The following is a 24,128-nucleotide window of genomic DNA, read 5'->3' as shown; positions in this document are numbered from 1 at the left end:
TTTGCTACAATTTCACCCACTTACTTCATCTGTCAGTGTCTCTTTGTTATTTTTTGCTTCTGTCTACTTTACTTCTTGCACCTCACATCTTGAGTCTCAAACAAGCCTGGATAATGTCTTTTGTTGTTGTTATCCAAGCCATTACTAAACAAGAGTTTTGGCTCCAGCCCAAGTCCCTTTAGGATACCACGAACTGAAGTTCCAGCCCTGGGTCTTCATTCCAAAGGCAGGATCAAATGGGGAATCCAGAAATGTTGGGATCTGAGAGGTTATCTTGAAGGAGCTCATTGTGGAATTTTCTTGAGTGTTGCTTTTCCTTTCTCTGATGAGGCTATGTTTTCTGTTTGTGGGGATTATTACGACAAAGCAGAAAGTGCAGTAGAAATAATGAAACTTGACTAATTGCCAATTCCCTGATGAATATGAAGGAGGGGAAAGGAATTTCCCACTTGAGATTTAAAACTCAATAAAGAGTAGATAGCTGTGGGTTGAGATTAACCTTCGTCCCAATGATGGGCAGGAGTGGGCTGTGGAGTGTAAAGGGTTAATATGCAAATATGACAATTGTGAGCCAGTCATGATGGAAGAGATTACATAATAATGATATTCTAGAGGGTCATGGTACTGCATGGAATTCATGTGAAATCCAAGAATGTATAGAGTTCACAGAATGTAGAATAAACAGTCATCATAAAAATAATATATACTCTCTTCCACCCCCTTCCCTCAGGCAGAAGATATAAAAGTTTAAAAACACATACCAATGGATTTAAGAACATTTACTTCCCTGCTGTTAGCAGACTTTTGAATGAACTCCCGATATATTAGAGTTGATCTTTCTCTGCACTTTCTCTGTAACTGTAACACCAAATTCGGCATTCTGTTCTATTATCCGATGTACTTAAGTAAGATGTGATTTGCCTGGTTAGCACGCAAAACAATACTTTTCACTGTATCTCAGTTCAGTTCATGTGACAATGATAATAATAAATTCAATCAAGTAAATATAGACTCCAGCAGTCTCTCAAAAGTGATGTAGAACACTCAGTCTCTTTCAGCATTAAAAGGTGTGGGTGCTGAGGGGCTGGTTAAAGACTAAAGTTCAGGAGCCCATGCCCACAGCACCTATAATCAGCCTGCTGTTAATGTGATGATGGATTGTGCAGCGTACATGCAGCCTGCTCAGTGAGAGGAGTACCATATTAAATCAGGACCTTATAGAAATAGCTCCACAGAAGCCTGTATCCCGACACCAACTCACCCTTTATTTGCACCCGTGGAGCCCTTGACACTGGCTCCTCAGAGCCATCTCTCAGAGGGAATAAGATGTCTGACACTCCTTTTTCTGTCTGTAGCCAGTGCTCCCTGATGGCATCGGGAACTCATATTCTCAGAGGTCCACCTGGCTGACCTTGTTATAATCGCTACACTTTCACTATAATGAGGAGGTGGATTTAAATTTACCATCAGCTGGTCCCAGTTTCCCAGCGTTGGGGAAATCGAGTAGAGAATTAGAGGCATTGAAACAATGAGGTCTGCTCCCCCGCCATTAAATTTGGCAAGTCTCCACAAGGCGATGGCGGTATAGTGGTGAGCATAGCAACCTTCCAAGCAGTTGACCCAGGTTCGATTCTCAGCCGTTGTGGTGCAGTGCTTTCTAAACTGACTTTTAATGTGTGGGCTAGTGGCTCAATGGATATCATGTCTGATTACGGGTCAGAAGATTGTAGGTTCAACTCCTACCTAGCTTGATTGAGTTTTGTAACAACATTTAAAAGGCATTTGGATGGACATATGAATAGGAAGGGCTTGGAGGGATATGGGCCAGGTGCTGACAGGTGGGACTAGATTGGGTTGGGATAACTGGTTGGCATGGACGGGTTGGACCAAAGGTTCTGTTTCCATGCTGTACATCTCTATGACTCTATCTTTGGGTCTCCCTACTGTTTCCCTCTCAATTCTCTGAAAATGTCAGGGCAATGCTGTGAGGTTGGAGTTTCCTCAGGCCTCCAGGTTTGCAATAATGCTGATCCGAAAGTAACTCCAGGAATGAAGAATGTGGTTTACAAATGTAGATTCTGCATGAGTGAGTGATGGAAGAAGATTCACTTGATGTTAAGGGTTGGAATATTGTCTGTAAAGGAAGAATGTGCAGGGCTGCAGGAAGAAGGGCAGGAAGTGACACTCAAGTTGTTCCTTTGAGACAGCCAGTACATCATGATGGGCTTAAATGGTCTCAATCTTTACTATAACTCTTCTGTCATTTTTAAGTTAGGGCCAATTCTGCAGAGTATATGGAGAAAAACACCAGAAATCTCCAAACCTAGTTATCCAAGTCCTGTGCTCACTGCTCGAGAAAGTTAATTCTAGATATTGGATGTAGATTAGATCAACTGCAATCCCCACCTGTGAGGAAGAGAGACTGGTTGGTCTCTCCTCCTGTTGGCATAGGCGGAAAATTGTTCAACGACCAAGTCACCATAGCCATCCCAGAAACATCTCAGGGTGGATAAACAACGGGCAATGACCCACCCATGGTACCAACAGACACATGACTTCCATGGAACTGTACCTCAACACAAAAAGACAGGCACAGAACAGGGAGAAAACTGGACAAGAAAAGACGTATCAAAACTTCATTGACAGCAACTCCATCACCACGTGGCAACCATGCATCAGGGAGTAGGCAATGAGCAGGGGGACTATACATGAAGTAAAGGTGGGAAAGGATTGAAGTTAAAAAATAATGAGAAACCATTGAGTTGTCTCCTACATTGTGTTCAAAATTGAAAACCATTCTCTCATGATCATGTGGTGGCCTGTCTCTTGGTGTCACTCGTCCTTCGTGCGCCTGTCCCTAACCATGTCGAGTCAAGTAAAGATTAGATTAGATTACTTACAGCGTGGAAACAGGCCCTACGGCCCAACAAGTCCACACCGACCCGCCGAAGCGCACCCATTCCCTACATTTACCCTGCACCTAACACTACGGGCAATTTAGCATGGCCAATTCACCTGACGTGCACATTTTTTGGACTGTGGGAGGAAACCGGAGCAAACCCACGCAGACACGGGGAGAATGTGCAAACTCCACACAGACAGTCGCCTGAGGCAGGAATTGAACCCGGGTCTGTGGCGTTGTGAGGCAGCAGTGCTAACCACTGTGCCATCGTGCCGCCCCTAAGAATCTCCCTGATAGTGCCTCCTCCCAAATATTGACCCTTCTCTCCTGTTCAAGCTGCTGGTGAATTGTATTTCATTTGGGCCCACCTTAAGAGCAGTGACGACATTCTTCAAACTAAAGGCACTTAGTTTAATAGAAGGTCACCAGAAGCGATAGTAACATTGACCTAGACTCTCAACAGAGAGCTGTAGATCTGAACTCAATCAGAATTTGTCACCCTGATTAGTTCTGACTTCCCAGACAAGAATAAAGTTGGCTCAAAGAAAAATACCACAAATAGTGGAGCTCTGAAATAAAAACAGAAAGTTCTGGAAACCTTCAGTGGGTCCTGCAGCTTCTCTGAAGAGAGAAAGAGGGAAAAACATTTTCTTAGAGTCATAGAGTCATAAAGATGTACAGTATGGAAACAGACCCTTTGGTCCAACCCGTCCATGCCAACCAAATAACTCAACCCAATCTAGTTCCAACTGTCAGCACCCAGCCCATATCCCTCCAAGCCCTTCCTATTCATATACCCATCCAGATGCCTCTTAAATGTTGCAATTGTACCAGCCTCCACCACTTCCTCTGGCAGCTCATTTCATACATGTACCACCCTCTGTGTGAAAATGTTGCACCATAGGTATCTTTTATATCTTTCCCTTCTCACCTTAAACCTATGCCCTCTAGTTCTGGACTCCCCGACCCCAGAGAAAAGACTTTTCCTATTTACCTTATCCATGCCCCTCATGGTTTTGTAAACCTCTATAAGGTCACCCCTTAGCCTCCGACGCTCCAGGGAAAACAGCCCCAGGCTGTTCAGCCTCTCCCTATAGCTCAAATCCTCCAACCCTGGCAACATCCTTGCAAATCTTTTCTGAACCCTTTCAAGTTTCACAACATCTTTCCGATAGGAAGGAGACCAGAATTGCACACAATATTCCAACAGTGGCCTAGCCGATGTCCTGTACAGCCACATCATGAACTCCCAACTCCTGTACTCAATACTCTGACCAATAAAGGAAAGCATACCAAATACCTTCTTCACTATCCTTTCTACCTGCAACTCCACTTTCAAGGAGCTATGAACCTGCACTCTTTGTTCAGCAACACTCCCTAGGACCTTACCATTAAGTGTATAAGTCCTGCTAAGATTTGCTTTCCCAAAATGCAGCACCTCGCATTTATCTGAATTAAACTCCATCTGCCACTTCTCAGCCCATTGGCCCATTGGTCAAGATCCTGTTGTAATCTGAGGTAACCCTCTACACTGTCCACTACACCTCCAATTTTGGTGTCATCTGCAAACTTACTAACTATACCTCTTATGCTCGCATCCAAATCATTTATGTAAATGACAAAAAGTAGAGGGCTCAGCACCAATCCTTGTCGCACTCCACTGGTCACAGGCCTCCAGTCTGAAAAACAACCCTCCACCACCACCCTCTGTCTTCTACCTTTGAGCCAGCTCTGTATCCAAATGGCTAGTTCTCCCTGTATTCCATGAGATCTAACCTTGCTAATCAGTCTCCCATGGGGACCTTGTTGAATGCCTTACTGAAGTCCATATAGATCACATCTATTGCTCTGCCCTCATCAATTATCTTTGCTACTAAACTCAATCAAGTTTGTGAGACATGATTTCCCACGCACAAAGCCATTTTGACTATCCCGAATCAGTCCTTGCCTTTCCAAATACAGGTATATCCTGTCCCTCAGGATTCCCTCCAACAACATGCCCACATCAGGCTCACTGGTCTATAGTTCCCTGGCTTGTCCTTACCACCTTTCTTAAACATTTTCATTCAAATACGACTTCTTCAAACTTGACAGGAGATAGAAATGCGATGGGATTTTTGTTGATAGGAAGGAGGGGATGAAAGGGAATATTGGGATAGGAAAGGGAATGAGAGAGATTAAATGAAAGAAGATGTCATGGTACTAAAGGCAAAGGGATTGGAGCCGATTATAGGAAAGAAACGGAGGGCTAGTTCGTTCAGTTAGCTGGCTGTTTGGTCTGCAATGTAGCATAACAGCAACAGCATACATTCATTGCTTGCATTGGCTAGGGTTACCCTCTTTATCAACCCTCTTTTGCAAGGTGTGGTCACCCTCTGGTTAAATCACTGCCATTTCTCACACACACACACACACACACATGAGAAGCAAGATTCAGGCAGGCACATGTGAGTGAAGCATCATTAATAGACAATAGACAATAGACATAGGTGCAGGAGTAGGCCATTCAGCCCTTCGAGCCTGCACCGCCATTCAATATGATCATGGCTGATCATTCCTCATCAGTATCCTCTTCCTGCCTTATCTCCATAACCCTCGATTCCACTATCTTTGAGAGCTCTATCCAACTCTTTCCTAAATGAATCCAGAGACTGGGCCTCCACTGCCCTCTGGGGCAGCGCATTCCACACAGCCACCACTCTCTGGGTGAAAAAGTCATGGAGGACAGAGCTCCTGGTCTGAAACTACAGAACTCCATTTGAATCCTGAAGGCTACAAAATGCCCACACAAAGGACGAAGAGTTCTTTCAATCTGTGTTGGGCTTCACTGCATGAGGACTGAAATGTGAACCAGGTGGTACATCACAACAGTGAGTGATTAGAAGGTTAGGGACTGAGTGAAGGTGTTCCATAAGGCAGTTATCCAGTCTTTGTTTGATCTCCCCAGTTGCAAGGTTCACACCATAGACACCATAGATTGAATTGAAAGGAACATAAGCCTTGGTGGTGGATGAGGGCAGAGGTAAAAGGGCGAGTGTTGTACCTTGAAGTTTGGGAATGATCGAGGAGCAGACAGGGGTATCATGGAGTGAACAGACCCCTTTGAAATGCTGACAGGGGAAGGGAGGATATGGTCAGTGCTGGAAGTGGTGGCAGATGCATACACAACATTAACCTGATTTCTCTTTTTGTAGTTGATTCCAGATCTGCTGAGTTTCTTCAGGGCCTTCTGCATTGATAACGACCAGAGACTCTGCTCGAATAATACTGACTGGAAGTTGAAAGCTGGCAAGGTCACCAAACTTGCATGAGTTGTGTCATGCTCCAAGCTGGAGACAGGCTTCTCTATGTCATTTACAGTCGCAATAAATTTATAATCTGGAAAATGCCAATCAAATGTTTGGCTAGCACTCTGTAATGGTAGTTAAAACCTTGCTGAGTCATTGTCAAATCTAATCTTTTAATCTCCCCCTAAATCAGTCAAGGTGGCTCAGTGTGTGGCACTAGAAATGGTTTATTGCGAGTTCAAATCCCATTCTAAATGCTTGAGCATATGACCCAACTGAAACTCCAGCACAATTTAGACAGAGTACTATCCTACTGGACACACTGTCCTTTCGATGAGAGATCACTGTCACTGGTGGTGCAGCACAGTGCCTCAGTGGTGAGCAATGCTGTCTCACAGCACTAGGGACCTGGGGTTCAATTCCAGCCTGGGGGGGCAACTGTCTGTGTGGAATTTGCATCTTCTCTCAATGTCTGTGTGAGATTCCACTGGGTGCTCCAGTTTCCTCCCATAGTCTGAAGATGTGCAGGTTTGGTGGATTGGCCAGGTGTATGGTGTGTTAGCTTTCCTTGGTAGAGGGATTGAGTTTCGGATGCATGAGGTCATGTTGCAGCTGTACAAAACTCTGCTGCATCCGCACTTGGAGTATTGTGTACAGTTCTGGTTTCCGCATTGTAGGAAAGATGTGGAAGCATTGGAAAGAAGGCAGACAGGATTTACCAGGACGTTGCCTGGTATGGAGGGAAGATCTTATGAGGGAAAGCTGAAGGACTTGAGGCTGTTTTCATTAGAGAGAAGAAGATTGAGAGGTAACTTAACAGATACATACAAGATGATAAGAGGGTTAGATAGGATGGACAGTGAGAGCCTTTTTCCTTGAACGATGATGGCTCGCATGAAGGGACATCGCTTTAATTTGAGGGGTGATAGATATAGGACAGATGTCAGAGGTAGGCACTTTACTCAGAGAGTAGTAAGGGTGTGGAATTCCCTGCTTGCAACAGCAGTAGATACACCATCTTTAAGCGCATTTAAATAGTCATTGGATAAATATGTGGATGATAATAGAATAATGTAGGTTAGATGGGCTTCAGATTGGTTTCAGGGGTCGGCAGAACATTGAGGGCCAAAGGGTCTGTACTGAGCTGTAATGTTCTTTGCTCTATCTGCTATGCTAAATTGCCCATTGTGTGCAGGGATGTATAAATTAGGTGGATTAGTCATGGGAAATACAGGGTGACAGGGATAGGGTAGGGAGTGAGTCTGGGCGGGATAGTCTTCAGAGAGTCAGTGTGGACTTGTTGGGCCGAATGGTGTGTTTCTAAACTGTAGGGATGCTAAGATGTGTCAGATGAGAAAAGACTGAGATCCATCTTAGTTTCCTTCCACCATGTCGGCAGTCACATGGTACACCAATCATTTAGTCCACACCAGACTCTGGTCTGAGGTGAGAAACGCCCAGTGGAAATCACAGGTTTCTTTGTGGAATCTTGCTGAACGTTAATTGGCTTCCATCAGCTACAGTGAAACAATTAGATTAGATTACATTACAGTGTGGAAACAGGCCCTTCGGCCCAACAAGTCCACATCGACCCGCCGAAGCGCAACCCACCCATACCCCTACATTTACCCCTTACCTAACACTACAGGCAATTTAGCATGGTCAATTCACCTCACCTGCACATCTTTGGACTGTGGGAGGAAACCGGAGCACCCAGAGGAAACCCACGCAGACACGGGGAGAACGTGCAATCTCCACACAGTCAGTCGCCTGAGGCGGGAATTGAACCCGGGTCTCTGGCGCTGTGAGGCAACAGTGTTAACCACTGTGCCACATGTCTGAAATACATGGCTACATGTCTGAAATATTTCAGACATCAATGAAACTCTGCATAGGTGAAAAATGCAAACTTTGGACTTCTATTGAGTGCAATCCTTCTCCAAACTCACTGACCTGGCAAACTATTTGCAATTTAATGGAGAGTAATTCAGTCCTTTTCACCCCAGGTTCCACATTGCACACTCACTCCCCTATCACCGATGCACAGTGTGTGTCCTCTGCCAAATACAAAGTTGCCATGCCTCCTTCCAAACCCATGGACTGCTCCCAGCCTGAAGTGTTCCATCTCTAACAGCCAGATGGTGAAGTAGGAAGCCAAATGCCAATCTCATACTCAGTGCGACATTTATTTTGAGAATAAACAGTACAAAGGTCTACACCTCCACCATCAACAACAAGTGTTCCAGCAGTCACTCTTATATATGCCCAAAGTAGTTAATCAATCAATAACACACAATATTTGGAAACAATTTACAAATATTGAATTTGCGTGTTATACCATCATAAAACATGACATTCCTTTTCAAGAACCTCCAACATTGTCTTAACACAAGCACTCCTTTTTGCAAAGCAGGCGTGCATTAACCCATTTTATTTTGGCAATCTCTTTTTTTTTAAGCAGAAACGTCAGAAGCTGAGGGGTGACCTTATTAGAGGTTTATAACATCATAAGGGGCATGAATAGGATAAAGAGACAAGGTCTTTTCCCCAGGGTGGGGGAGTCCAGAACTCGAGGGCATTGGATTAGATTACATTACAGTGTGGAAACAGGCCCTTCGGCCCAACAAGTCCACACCGCCCCGCCGAAGCACAACCCACCCATACCCCTACATTTACCCCTTACCTAACACTACAGGAAATTTAGCATGGTCAATTCACCTGACCAGCACATCTTTGGACTGTGGGAGGAAACCGGAGCACCCGGAGGAAACCCACGCAGACACAGGGAGAACGTGCAAACTCCACACAGTCAGTCGCCTGAGGTGGGAATTGAACCCAGGTCTCTGACTCTGTGAGGCAGCAGTGCTAACCACTGTGCCAACTGTGCCGCCCACTAACAGTTTAGAATGAGAGGGGAAAGACTGAATGGGGATCTAAAGGGCAACTTTTTTCACACACAGGATGGTGTGTGGACAGAATGAGCTGCCAGAGGAAGTGGTACAGTTACAACATTTAAAAGGCATCTAGATAGGTATATGAATAGAAAGGGTTCAGAGGGATTTGGGCCAAGTGCTGGCAAATGGGACTAGATCTACACAGGATATCTGGTCGATATGGATGAGATGGACCGAAGGGTCTGTTTCTGTGCTGTATATCTCGATGATTCTATCTGTTATCATGAGCAATCATTAACCACTTTGTCACACCTTTTTGTGAGATGTAAATTATTCTGCAGATTGTGATTGTCTATACAGTATAAAGTCACACTCTTTAGGCTTACATTCTTCAAAAACCTTATAAACAGCGCTTTTCACAAGTACCAAATTTCTGCCTCTTTGTTGGATATTTGGAACAGTCCATCTTCCGCAGCTACACTGGTACCACTCCCCACCTTTTACTCCGCTACATCAATGACAGTATCAGCGCTGTCTCGTGCTCCCACGAGGAGGTTGAACAGTTCATCCACTTTACTAACACCTCCCACCCCGACCTCAAATTTACCTGGACCGTCTCAGACTCCTCCCTCCCTTTCCTAGACCTCTCCATTTCTATCTCGGGCGACCAACTCAACACAGACATTTACTACAAACTAACCGACTCCCACAGCTACCTAGATTACACCTCCTCCCACCCTGCCCCCTGTAAAAATGCCATCCCATATTCCCAATTCCTTCGCCTCAGCCACATTTGCTCCCAGGAGGACCAAATCCACTACTGAACAACTCCAATGGCCTCCTTCTTCAAAGACCGCAATTTCCCCTCAGACGTGGTTGTCGATGCTCTCCACCACATCTCCTCCACTTCCCGCACCGCAGCCCTTGAACCCTGCCCCTCCAATCACCACCAGGACAGAACCCCACTGGTCCCCACCTTCCACCCCACCAACCTCCAGATACATCGTATCATCCGCCGTCATTTTCGCCACCTCCAAACAGACCCCACCACCAGGGATATATTTCCCTCCCCACCCCTATCAGCGTTCCGGAGAGACCACTCCCTCCGCAACTCCCTCATCAGGTTCACAGCCCACACCAACCCAACCTCCACTCCCGGCACCTTCCCCTGCAACCGCAAGAAGTGCAAAACTTACGCCCACACCTCCCCCCTCACCTCCCTCCAAGGCCCCAATGGATCCTTCCATATCCGTCGCACATTCACCTGCACCTCCACGCACATCATTTACTGTATCGTTGCATCCGATGTGGTCTCCTCTACACTGGGGAGACAGGCCGCCTACTTGTGGGACGTTTCAGGGAACACCTCTGGGACACCCGGACCAACCAACCCAACCGTCCCGTGGTTAAATTTAACTCCCCCTCCCACTCCGCCAAGGACTTGCAGGTCCTGGGCCTCCTCCATTGCCAGACCCTGACCACACGACGCCTGGAGGAAGAGTGCCTCATCCTCCGCCTAGGAACCCTCCAACCACAAGGGATGAATGTAGATTTTCAAAGTTTGGGAGAAGATTTGTAGCTCAGGTGCTCATTGTTGTGGTTCTGTTCGCCGAGCTGGGAATTTGTGTTGCAGACATTTTGTCCCCTGTCTAGGTGACATCCTCAGTGCTTGGGAGCCTCCTGTGAAGTGCTTCTGTGATCTTTCCTCCGGCATTTATAGTGGTTTGAATCTGCCGCTTCCGGTTGTCAGTTCCAGCTGTCCGCTGCAGTGGCCGGTATATTGGGTCCAGGTCGATGGGCTTATTGATTGAATCTGTGGATGTGCCATGCCTCTAGGAATTCTCTGGCTGTTCTCTGTTTGGCTTGTCCTATAATAGTAGTGTTGCCCCAGTCAAATTCATGTTGCTTGTCATCTGAGTGTGTGGCTACTAAGGTACACATAATACTCCAAATGTGGTCTGACCAGAGCCTTATAGAGCCTCAGACGTACATCTCTGCTTTTATATTCAAGTCCACTCAAAATAAATGACATCATTGCATTTGCCTTCCTAACTACTGACTCAACCTGCAAGTTTACCATGAGAGAATCCTGGAATAGAACTCCCAAGTCTCTTTGCACTTCAGATTTCTGAATTTTCTCCCCACTTCGAAAACAGTCCATTCTTCTATTTTTCCTACCAGAATGTATGACCTCACACTCTCCCACATTGTATTCCATCTGCCACTTCTTTGCCCACTTTCCTAACCTATCTAAATCCTTTTGCAGTCTCCTGTCTCCTCAATGCTACCTGCCCCTCTACTTATCTTTGTAACATCTGCAAACTTAGCCAGAACGCCCTCAGTTCCTTCATCTAGATCATTAATGAGTAAAGTGAAAAGTTATGGTCCCAACACTGAGCCTTGTAGAACACCACTGCCATCCTGAGAAGGACCCTTTTATCCCCACTCTCTGCCTTCTGCCAGACAGCCAGGCTTCTATCCATGCTAGCACCTTGCCTCTAACACCTTACTCAGCAGTCTCCTGTGTGGCACTTTGTCAAAGGCCTTCTTGAAGTCCAGGTAGATAACATCAACTAGTTCTCCTTGATCGAACCGGCTTTTTCTTCCTCAAAGAATTCCATCAACTGCATCACAAAGACGCCTAAGAGTTTCTCTTTATGATACCAGTAGAAGTTTACTCGATCTGCTTTCAGCTGAATATAGTCTAATTTAAGCAAGATTGATCTAATTGTGAAATACTAAATACATCTTTCAATCCATGAATGCATTCATTAATTTTTACAGTTTCCCTTCCATATTGTTTAATTCTTTCAGCGGTTTCAAAAGTGGCCCTTGCTGAAATGCTTTTCCTGCAAAGAATGCAGCTTTTTTATCAATTTACCTAAATTTTCATTGCTGGCCAAGAACATTTTCAGAATGACTTTTCCTGCTGCAGTGAAGTCTATTCTAACATTGTGATTTCCAAGTTGATCCGCTGAGTCGCTGGGCCTTTAATCCTTTTCCACATGCATTTTATCTGTCTTTTGGCAGCAGACACTAAATTCCTCCCCATCTATCTGATAGGGTTCAAGTTCACTCCAAGATACTCGCCATCGTGACTTGGAACTATACCTCCATTCCTTCACAGCTACTGGGCCAACATTCTGAAAATCCCTTATTTAAATGACAGCAGTGTACAGATGTTTGACTTAAATGGCTCAAGAAGGAAAGTGACTGCCATCGTCTCAAAATTAACTTGGGATGGATAATGAGTTTTGGCCTGAGCAGCTTTGCTGACATTCCAAGAGATAAGTTTCGACTCAAACTCTGAGCCTTTCTGGTAGGACTTACTTTTACAAAGATGAAATGGAGACTACTGTTCAACTGGAATTAGTCCATTAATCTCTGTTGACAAGCCAAGCTACATCAGGAGAGTAAAGGTATATCTGACTCAATGCTTCAAAACTTCGACAACAAGCAGAGCTGAAACACATGGTTATAAATCACTGCTCCTAACACCGAAGACATTGATTTACTACATAATGCCTGTGTGCTCAGTGGTACATTTTAGGTTCTCTTATCTCAGTCTCTGAGTTACACAGAATGCCCCTTTGAAATTTTCAGGTAGCTAGTATTATCGTCTCCAACTTCAGAGATACACTGGTGCGATTATGTGCAACGATGACAACCACCTCACTTCCCCTGAACTTGTGGGCCGCACAGTGGCTCAGTGGTTCGTATAACTGCATCACAGTGTCAGAGACCCAGGTTCGATTCCAGCCTCAGGTGACTGTTTATATGGAGCTTCCACATTCTCCCTGTATCTGTGTGGGCCCCCTCTGGGTGCTCCAGTTTTCTCCCACACTCCAAAGATGTGCAGGTTAGCTGGATTTGGCATGGGAAATTCCCCATTGTGTACAGTCTGAGTGAGTTAGCAATGGGAAATATTGGTTTGGAGGGATGGTGGTTCTGGGTGGGATACTCTTCAGAGGGTTAGTGTAGACTTGATGAGCTGAATGGCTTTACTTCCACACTACTGGGACTCTATTGAAAATGGCTACAGTGTTACTGCTGAGGGCATTTCGAAAGCTGCAGTGCCTTTGTTGGAAGGCATTAATGTGGAATAGTGGCATCAATAATGATGGAAAATATTGTGCCGTGAGTGTAAGAATCTGGGATTCAGGGATATCCCTGGCAGATGCAGTGTTTGGGTCAGGAAGGAGCAGATGGAATGTGATGTGTGAGGAATGTTTGACTTCAGTGTTGTTCACTTGAAAGCAGGGGCTAAGTTCACTGCGATGTTATTGGGTGTGAAATAACTGCTGTGTTTTCCATTGGGATTTTCCACTGAGTGACAGTGGAAAGAATAAATCAGGAGCATGTCTTTTTATCTTTGCAGTGACAGTATGGGTTTAACTTCTGGGGGTGCAATTGATCCAATGCTAAGCCATAATTCCCGAGGAATCCTCCCCATTTCCCGCTACAAATCCAAACTGTTTCTCTCTAAGTTGTGTTAATGTGGAATGTCTGCTTGCTGTTTAGAGTTTATTTGGTTGCTGTGTTGATTTGCCTCAATCTCACTTGGGACTTCTGACGTTACTCCCCAGGCTTCAGCATGACATCCAGCTGCCACTACTGCTGGATGCAGTACTGAGAGTGTGATACACTACCAGAGGCATTGTCTTTCAGGTGTGATGTTAAACTGACACTTAGGGTGGCACGGTGGCTCAGTGGTTAGCATTGCAGCCTCACAGCGCCAGGGACCTGGGTTTGATTCCAGCTTCAGGCGACTGTGTGGAGTTTGCAGATTCTCCACGTGTTCATCCGGGTGCTCTGGTTTCCTCCCAGTCTAAGTGTTAGAGTTGTACAGCACAGAAACAGACCCTTCAATCCAACTCGTCCATGCAGGCCACTTATCCAAAATTAATCCAGTCCCATTTTCCAGCATTTGGTCCATATCCCTCTAAATACTTTGTATACCCATCCAGTTGTAATTGTCCCACCCTCTACCACTTCCTGTGGCAGCTCATTCCACGCATGCACCTCCCTCTGCGTTGAAAAAAGTTAGCTTGCATTTTGTGTCCAGTAGCAGGAAGAGCAGGAGCGATGACCAGGGTGCTGCTGGGAAGGTAAGTGAGTGCTTTAAAAACTTACCTCATGAATAGGTGGAACACACGCTGAGCAGGAGCGGACACAGGATGGCCGAGTAAGTGGGGTAATATATTTGGGCGGTTGCTTTACCCGAAACATGACTTAGTTAGTGTCTCCCACCCATTCACCTCACCTAATGACAAAAAAGAGCTCTATGCGCCGGATTGGTAAGGTAACTAGTTATTTTTCTTTATTTTCAATAGTCTCTTTGGGAATTTAGAATAGTGAGAATGAAGGTTAGAGAAGTTGAATGTTCCTCCTGCAGAATGTGGGGGAGGTAAGCGTCATGACTAGTGTCCTGCGGACTGCATCTGCGGGAAGCACACCCAACTCCAGCTCCTCGGAAACCGCGTTAGGGAACTGGAGCTGGAGCTGGATGAACTTCGGATCAATCAGGAGGCTGAGGGGTAATTGAGAGGAGTTACAGGGAAGTAGTCACCCTGGAGGCACAAGAAAAAGGCAGATGGATTACAGTCAGGGGATGGACAGGGATTCAGCAGACAGTGCAGGGACCCTCTGTCGGATACTGTTGGGGGGAGGGGGAGGTACTTAAGATGTAAGCCATGGGATACAGGTCTCTGGCACAGAGGCTGTTCGTGTCGCTCAGAAGGAAAGGCGGGAGAGGGGCAAGAGGAGCAGGGCATTAGTCACTGGGCGACTCCATAGTTAAGGGGACAGATAGGAGGTTTTGTGGGAACGAGAGAGACTCATGATTGGTGTGTTGCCTCCCAGGGATCGTGATGTCTCGGATTGTGTTTTTGGGATCGTTGAGGGGGAAGGGAAGCATGCTAATGCTGTTCGGGAGAGTTTAAACTAATTCAGCAGGGCATTAGGAACCTGAATTGTAGTTCCATTGTCCAGGAGGTTGAGAGTAGTGAGTCAGAAATAAGGCTTCAATGTTGTAAGGGTGCACACCGGCATGCAGGAAGGTGGGTTGAAGTGTGTCTGCTTCAACACCAGGAGCACCCGGAATAAGGTGGATGAACATCAGCATGGCTTGGTACCTGGGACTTCGATGTTGTGGCCATTTCGGAGGCATGGAGAGAGCCGGGACAGGAATGGTTGTTGCAGGTTCTGGGATTTAGATGTTTCAGTAAGAACAGGGAAGATGGTAAAGTGTGGCATTGTTAGGCAAGGACAGTATTACGGTGGCAGAATGGACATTCGAGGATTCATCGACTGAGGTAGTATGAGCTGAGGTTAGAAACACAAAAGGAAAAGTCACCCTGGTGGGAGTTTTCTGGAGGCCTCTAAGTTGTTCCAGGGATGTAACGGAAAGGACAGCAAAGATGATTCTGCATAGGAGTGAGAGTAACAGGGTAGTTGTTACAGGGGACTTTAATTTTCCAAATATTGACAAACTTTACATTAGATTCCCTACATTGTGGAAACAGGCCTTTCGGCCCAACAAGTCGACACCGACCCTCTGAAGAGTAACCCACCCAGACCCATCTCCCTCTGACTAATGCATAGCAGCAGTCCCTGTGTATATTTAGAAGAGTCAGTTTTTGTCCAATGCGTGCAGGATGGTTTCCTTACACAGTATGTAAATAGGCCAACAAGGGGTGAGGCCACATTGGATTTGGTACTGGGTAATGAACCAGGCCAGGCGTTAGAATTGGAGGTAGGTAAGCACTTTGGTGACAGTAACCACAATTTGGTTATGTTTACTTTAGTGATTGAAAGGGATAGGTATATACCGCAAGGCAAGAGTCATAGCTGGGGGAAAGGCAAATATGGTGCGATTAGGTAAGATTTAGGATGCATAGGATGGGGAAGAAAACTGCAGGGGATGGGCACGATTGAAATGTGGAGCTTATTCAAAGAACAGCTACTGCGTGTCCTTGATAAGTATGTACCTGTCAGACAGGGAGGAAGTGGTCAAGCAAGGGAGCCGTGGTTTACTAAAGAAGTTGAATCTCTTGTCAAGAGGAAGAAGAAGGCTTATATAAGGATGAGATGTGAAGGCTCAGTTAGCGCAGTTGAGAGTTACAAGTTAGCCAGGAAAGACCTAAAGAGAGATCTAAGAAGAGCCAGGAGGGGACATGAGAAGTTGTTGGCAGATAGGAGAATGGAAAACCCTAAGGCTTCCTATAGGTATATCAGGAATAAAAGAATGACTAGAGTAAGATTAGGGCCAGTCAAGTCCAGTAGTGGGAAGTTGTGCGTGGAGTCCGAGGAAATAGTAGAAGTGCTAAATGAATATTTTTCGGCAATATTCACACTGGCAAAAGATAATGTTGTCGAGAAGAATACTGAGATACAGGCTACGAGACTGGACAGGATTGCTAGCAATTCTGGAAAGTGTGAAAATAGATAAGTCCCCGGACCAGATGGGATTTATCCGAGGATTCCCTGGAAAGCCAGGGAGGAGAATACAGAGCCTTTCGCTTTGATCTTTATGTCGTCATTGTCCATAGGAATAGTGCCAGAAGACTAGAGGATAGCAAATGTTGCTCCCTTGTTCGAGAAGGGGAGTAGAGACAATCTTGGCAATTATAGACCAGTGAGCCTAACTTTGGTTGTGGGTAAAGTGTTGGAAAAGGTTATAAGAGATAGGATTTATAATCATCTAGTTAGGAATAAGTTGATATGGGATAGTCAACATGGTTTTGTGAAGAGTAGGTTGTGCCTCACAAACCTCATTTAGTTCTTTGAGATGGTGACCAAACAGGTGGATGAGGGTAAAGCGGTTGATGTGGTGTATATGGATTTCAGTAAGGCTTTTGATAAGGTAGGCTATTGCACAAAATATGGAGGCATGGGATTGAAGGTGATTTAGTGGTTTGGATCAGAAGTTGGCTAGCTGAAAGAAGACAGAGGGTGGTGGTTGATGGGAAATGTTCATCCTGGAGCTCAGTTACCAGTGGTGTACCACAAGGATCTGTTTTGGGGCCACTACTGTTTGTCATTTTTATAAATGACCTGGATGAGGGCGTAGAAGGATGAGTTAGTAAATTTGCAGATGACACTAAGGTCGGTGGAGTTGAGGATAGTGCCGAAGGATGTTGTAGGTTACAGAAGGACACAGATAAGCTGCAGAGCTGGGCTGAGAGGTGGCAAATAGAGCTTAATGTGGAAAAGTGTGAGGTGATTCACTTTGAAAGGAACAACAGGAATAAGAAGTACGAGGCAACGGTAAGATTCTTGGCAGTTTCGATGAGCAGAGAGATCTCAGTGTCCATGTATACAGATCCCTGAAAGGTGCCACCCAGATTGATGGGCTTGTTAAGAAGGCTTAGGTGTGCTCGCTTTTATTGGTAGGGGGATTGAGTTTTGGAGCTACGAGGTTATGCTGCAGCTGTACAAAACTGTCGTGCGGCCACACTTGGAGTATTGCGTACAGTTCTGGATACCGCATATAGGAAGGATGTGAAAGCTTTGGAAAGGGTTCAGAGCAGATTTACTAGAATGTTGCCTAGTATGAAGGGAAGGTCTTATGAGGAAAGGCTGAGGGACTAGAGAGGCTGTCTTTGTTGGAGAGAAGAAGATTGAGAGGTGACTTAATTGAGACATCTAAGATAATCAGAGGGTTAGATAGGGCGGACAGGGAGAGCTTTTTCCTCGGATGGTGATAGCTAGCATGAGAGGACATAGCTTTAAATTGAGGGGTGACAGATCGAGGACAGATGTCAGAGGTAGTTTCTTTACTCAGAGAGTAGTAGAGGTGTGGAATGTCCTGCCTGCAAAAGGATTAGACTCGCCAACTTTAAGGGCATTTAAATAGTCATTGGATAAACTTATGGACGAAAATGGAATAGTGGAGGTTAGATGGGCTTCAGATTGGTTTCACAGGTCGGTGCAACATCAAAGGCTGAAGGGCCTGTACTGCACTGTAATGTTCTCTGTTCTATGTTCTATGCCCCTTAGGTTCCCTTTAAATCGCTCCCCTCTCATCCTAAACCTATGCCCTCTAGTTTTGGGCTCTCCTACCCTGAGATATTCGCCTTATGTATAACCCTTATGATTTTATAAACCTCTGTAAGGTCTTCCCTCAGCCTCCAACACTCCAGGGAAAATAGATGTGCAGGGGAGGTGGGTTAGCTGTGGTAAAAATTCCCCTGTAGTTTCCAGGGATCTGCAGTGTTGGTGGATTAGCCACTGTTTTAAAAAACAATGTTTTTAAAACCGTGTTCTTCAGTGGGTTGAATATTCTCTGTGTGCACTATCAGGATTCTATGATTATGATTCCATCTGCTCCCTCACCTCGATATAATCGATCCCAGAGTATTATTCAAAGAGGAGCAAAGGAGCTCTCCCATGTATACTGGTGCAACATTTCCCCCTCAATCAACATCATAAAAGCAAAATATCTGGTCATTTTCACATCATCATGTTGTGGGAACTCAGTCTGCGAACACTGGCTGCCTGCCTTTGATATTGTCATGGAACACTTCTCAAGTGCTTCCTGGCCTGTTTCGGAATAATTTAAGACTGCAAAAGGTGCTAAAGAAATGAAAGTTCTTTTCTTTCTCACAGCTAGCACGTTAAATGCAGTACTTAATTACACAAGTGGCCCCCCGCGGAGACACCCACCACTTACTAACACCTAGACAACTTGGAGCCAAGTAGAAAAAACTGCAGATGCTGGAAATCTGAAATAAAATCAAATACGTGCTTGAGAAGCTCAGCAGATTTGGCAGCATCAGTGCAGAGAGAAACAGTTCATGTTTCCTATTGATGATTATTTGTTAGAATTTATGATGCAAATGTTATTGACCTGAAACATTAAATCTGTGTTTTCTCTCTCTCTACAGACATGCTGAGTTTCTCCAGCATGTTGTTCTTTATGGCAAAGAATTTAGCAAGGCCAGGGCTGAGAACATCACAATGGTGTCACTGAAGCTCAACCTACAACTGAGACTAATGTGAGATCTCATCCTTATTGGTCATCTTTGTATACCTTACCTATTACTGTACTGTACTGCAAGGCTGTCTGAACACTGGAGAAAGCTCAGATCACATTGACAAGACACCCTGACTCACCATTAATCATTAGAGACTCTACCAAGTGCTGGAGAATTGTATCAAGAGATGGCGACCAATAGTAGACTACTGCCTGTGGAGAGACCATATCCTTCATAAACAAGTGATGGCTAAACTGAAAATAGAACAAGTACAGTAATAACATTTCTATAGTCCTGACAGACTGTTCACATTCCATTGTTAGTGGATCCTAACCAGGCTGGTCAAACAGAAAAGAAAGGACATGAATTTTCATTGTGTTGAGAGTTTATTGACCATTTCAGCCCAACGATTCTCTCTCCCGATCAGCCCCCCTTTATATCCCATCAAGATATTTCTTTAAAAAAAACCTGTTCACAGCTGTTATGACACACCTCTGGAGCAGATAGGACTTGAACCTGGGCTCCTGGCTCAGAGGTAGGGACACAACCACTGCACTGCAAGAGCCCCTTTCTACACAGAAGGTGCTTTTAATCAACCTGCTTGGTCATGGTATGACAAACCTTTAATGTATATGGGTCTTGAACACATGCCTCCTGGATCAGAGGTAGGGACACTACCACTGCACCACAGATGAACCTGTCCTTTTGATCCAGAAGAATTAAATCACTTGCCATTTGACAGTTTCCCTTCTAATGTTAATTACTTGTTCTATCATCAATACTTTCTCTCTCCGAAGATTTGATCATGCCCAGAAGGGGTGGGGTCACTCCCAGCATAAAGCCCTTACTGATCACTCAGTGGAATATCTACCTGCCCTGTATACAACTTGGCAAAATAGATGGTCTCTCCACAAAATATGAAAGCTTCTCCCTTCCCAAAATCAAGTTTTTTTCACTCAAAGTAAGTTTAAGTTGGTGGTCGATCTGGAAGTTTGGTCCAACCAATTATTAGAGTGGTCACTCCTTGACCTGAGAGGAGAAGTGAGAAATTCAAGGCCCCACTTTCTGGTCTGAAGTTGTCAGGAAAGCTGTAGCCACCAAATGTACAGCATGGATACAAAGGCTGAATGGTCTCCTGTGTTGTATGAATTCTACCAGTATCGAATGGCTATATTCCAAATGCAATCTTTGGACCAAATGAGACCAAAAACAGCAACAAATTATTGTTACGGAAAGGTGAAACAAGGTAAAGTCGGTTCTGCTATAACGTGCATTTCTTTGACACTAATTCACGATAACATAATTGAAGAATTTAGACCATTATTTTAAGAACGCAAACCTTCTTTACCTGCATTGGCTATAACACAATTCCAATCCCATTGTTTAAATGATGCTGATATTATGTGATTTTCTTGTAGCGCTGGATCGCACGGAAACGGAATTATCACATTGTATCAGAACAGACTGCTCTGTAAAGTTGACAGTTTTGACCAGATCCTCAGTTCTAATTTCAAGAATCACTCTGTCTCTCCCCTATTCCACTCTTTGCCTTCTTGAATCTTATTTTCTAAGTGCCTTTTCACATGAGTCTTATTTTCCACTTGGCGTCATTTAGGTGGTGCCATCTTGTCACAAGTAGCATAATAACAGCAATTACAGAATCTGGGTTACTGTTCCCAAGTACATGATCATAAGCTTGTGTTACACATTATCTAAAATGGAGAGATAAACATTTTATGAGAGAAGTGTTTGGGGCGATGTCCACTAGCTTCACGAATTAACTGCTGAACCTCAGCTGCCTTATATTCTAGGATCACTCACAAATCACTGCCAAGTCATTCGCAGGCCAGGGTAGGCAGCTAGCTTTAGGGCCCAGGAGCTAGATAGACAGAGATCAGTTCACTTTCGGACTTGCTGTATGGTAACTTCTGTTAAAATATGTGTGTGTGAATACATGTGTATGAATTTGTGTATGTGTGCATGTGTGTTTTCATATGTAAACATGCATTTACATGTATATACTACAGTGCATACATCTGTGTGTATGTGCATACATACATGTTATGCCATTCTGTTAATTTGCACTTGTAGGTGTGCATGTCTGTTTGTGTTTATGTGTGCATTAGTGTGTATGGGTGTGTGTGTCAGAGAGCACATGTAAGTCTCTGTACGTGTGTGTGTGTTTATGGGAACTTGAGTGTTCATGAGTGTGTGTGTGATAGTGTATATGGCTATCTTTTTGTTTGTAAGTTGGACAGTGTGTATGTAGAGTAGGTTTATGGATGTCTGTGTGCGTGTGAATTTGTAGTGAAACCACATGTAAGTGTATGACAGTATTAGTGTGCATATGTGTGAGAATATTAGTGTGAATGTGTGTGAGAGTAAATGTGAGTGTGTGTGATATTAATTTGTGTGTGAGAGTATTATTACGTGTTTGAGTGTAAATATGAATATATGTGAGTATTCATGTGTGTAAATGTGTATGTGAGAGCATTAGTGTGTGTGAAAATATTAGTATGAATGTATGTGCAAGTGTAAACGTGAGTGTATATGAGAGTATAAGTGTGTGTTTGAGTGTGTGAGTGTAAATGTGAGTGTGAGAGAGTATTAGTGTGTGTGAGTATGTGTTTGAGTGTAAATGTGAGTGTGTGAGAGTATTAGTGTGTGTTTGAGTGTAAATGTGAGTTATGAGTACTACTGAGTGTGTACATGTGAGGATATAAGTGTCGAGAGTGTGGAGCTGGAAAAGCACAGCAGGTCATCCTGATGAAGGGCTTATGCCTGCAACGTCGATTCTCCTGCTTCTCAGATGCAGCCTGACCTGCTGTGCTTTTCCAGTGCTACGCTCTCAACTCTGATCTCTAGCATCTGCAGTCCTCACTTTCTTCTAGCATGAGTATATAAGTTTGAGTGTGTGAGACTGTAAATTTGTGTATGAGAGTACAAGGGTGTGTGTGAGAATATTAGAGTGTGAATGTGTGTGTGAGAGAGTAAATATAAGTGTATGTGAGAGTATTAATTGTAATAATATCGCCAAATAGTTTGCAGTTGCTTACCGTTGAGCCTCACATGTGACTGAGCAGTTGGGCAAAGTAACAAAGAGGAGATGTGTTCTTGTCACGCTGTTATCTCAGAAACAGCCAGCAGGAAAAGCAGGGCGAACATTGAAAAACGATTCTCTTTATTGGGAAGAGGGTCTCACTCAGTAAGAATGACAAGTTCCTGACTGGTTCTCTGTGGAACCAAGTGACCCAGATCTCTCCCAGTCTCTAGTTCACTGTCTGCTCACTGGCATGGACAGAAATGGCTGGCATGGAAGATCCTCGCCCAGGTTGGGCACAGTGTTTCTCTTACAGCTGACGACACACAGGGCCCAAACCCACTGCCCACAGGGACCCCCACTTCATGGGAGGGATAGCGAAGGGGAAAAGGGAGGTTTGTAAACGCCAACGCACATCTGTAACAGCACCATCTAAAAATGCCAAGCATTCAGCAAATTGCATATTTTATCAAAATAAAGCTTGTTCAGAAACACAGCCAGATATCCTATGCTAAGAAGCCTCTGCTAACTCAGGTACAATGAATAAATAATTCAACAAACAAATGGTTAATCTAAAACCTCAGGACACTCAGAAGCATGGATTCAGGGGTAAGGACTAAATAACTTTCTGTCTATCCTCTGCCCCTGTCCTTCATGGTCACAACATCATATTATACAGCACGGATAGTACATCACAATAATCATTTTCTGCTTTTTAATGATGCACAATGAATTTTCTCTGATAGAGTCATAGGTATCAACTGATACTGAGTATAAACTGCAAGGGGTTTCAGGCTGGTGCAGCCATGTTGAGATTCACTGGGAAGCACTGTTACATTCCCCATTTCAGAATGCAAAGTAAATAGACAATACATCCCATCGTCCTTCAAAGACATAGGTGCGAGCACATTGCAATCTCAGCTGAATTAACAACCACAAAAGCCTGCAGCCTCTCAAGCAGACACCCAGGCTAATGCATGGCTGTGCAATACTCAGTTCTCTTAATGAAATGCCCACAGACAGCAGTACAGTGATATACCCACTCCACCACCCCCTACCCTCCCACACCAGCCTGCTGGATCAATAGATTATTCCACAGGATCAGATTTAATTCACTTACTCCATTGTCAGTGCCATTTACTGTGCGGTGCTCCTGGTTATAAGAGGGCAGCCTGTCTGGGAAGCTGGTTGGAAGGACGTGCAGTCGGATCTGTGTGTGTCCACAGCCTGTGGGTGCTTATTTCCTACAGAAAGCACCCCTCTGCTTTGACAGTCTGCTGTTAGCGAGCGGCAGCTTCACATCTCATTGCCTTTGTCCTGTGTTCACTCAGCTCCATGATACAGCGGTGTCACTGCGCCCCTACTGGACAGTGCCTGCATTGCTCCGTCTGCCTTCTGGGCAGGGAGAGAACGAACTGCCAAAGATGATTTCCATACAATTAAATTAAAATACAGGAGCCATTCTGGGAGTGAGCACTTTAGATAATTTGTACCACAAAGGAACCGAAGCCTTCTTTAGTTCAGGCTAACTAATCATGTCCCAAATAGCAGAAATGTAATTAACAATAAAGGAAACGCTGCTGTTTGTGGAGTCCCCACCACAATCTCAGGATTTATAGAGTCATGCAGCATGGAAACAGAGACTTAGATCCATCCTGTCTTTGCCTACAATAATCCCAATCTCACCTGCCTGCACTTGGCCCACATCACTCCAAACATTTTCTAACCATGAACTTATCCAAATGTCATTTAAATGTTGTAACTGGACCCACATCCACCACTTACTCATAGAGTCACAGAGTCCTGTGCATGGAGTCAGACCCTTTGCCCCAAACTGGTCCATGCCGAACAACATGTCCATTAATGCTAACCCCATTCCCCTGCACTTGGCCCATATCCAAGTGTTTATCCAATTGCCTTTTAAATGTTGTTAATGTACCCGCCTCAACCACTTCCACTGGCAGCTCCTTTCATACGCGTACCACCCTTTGTTTAAAAAAAATTCCCCTCAGGTTCCCTTTTATTCTT

General features: G+C 44.7%; 1 protein-coding gene across 1 annotated transcript in view; it reads right to left on the bottom strand.

Annotated features, from left to right (window-relative positions):
* The window catches only part of palm1a (paralemmin 1a), a 292,230-nt gene extending 268,808 nt beyond the window's left edge, over window positions 1-23,422 (bottom strand). The window contains exon 1 of the mRNA XM_072593634.1: window positions 23,221-23,422. Coding sequence (XP_072449735.1) covers window positions 23,221-23,237 — 17 coding nt within the window. The 5' untranslated portion in view covers window positions 23,238-23,422. The remainder of the gene's footprint in view (window positions 1-23,220) is intronic.
* Between the last annotated feature and the right edge of the window lie 706 nt (window positions 23,423-24,128).

Source organism: Chiloscyllium punctatum, chromosome 24 (assembly GCF_047496795.1).
Source record: "Chiloscyllium punctatum isolate Juve2018m chromosome 24, sChiPun1.3, whole genome shotgun sequence".
Taxonomy (NCBI): domain Eukaryota; kingdom Metazoa; phylum Chordata; class Chondrichthyes; order Orectolobiformes; family Hemiscylliidae; genus Chiloscyllium; species Chiloscyllium punctatum.
This window is presented reverse-complemented; position numbering and strand designations above follow the sequence as displayed.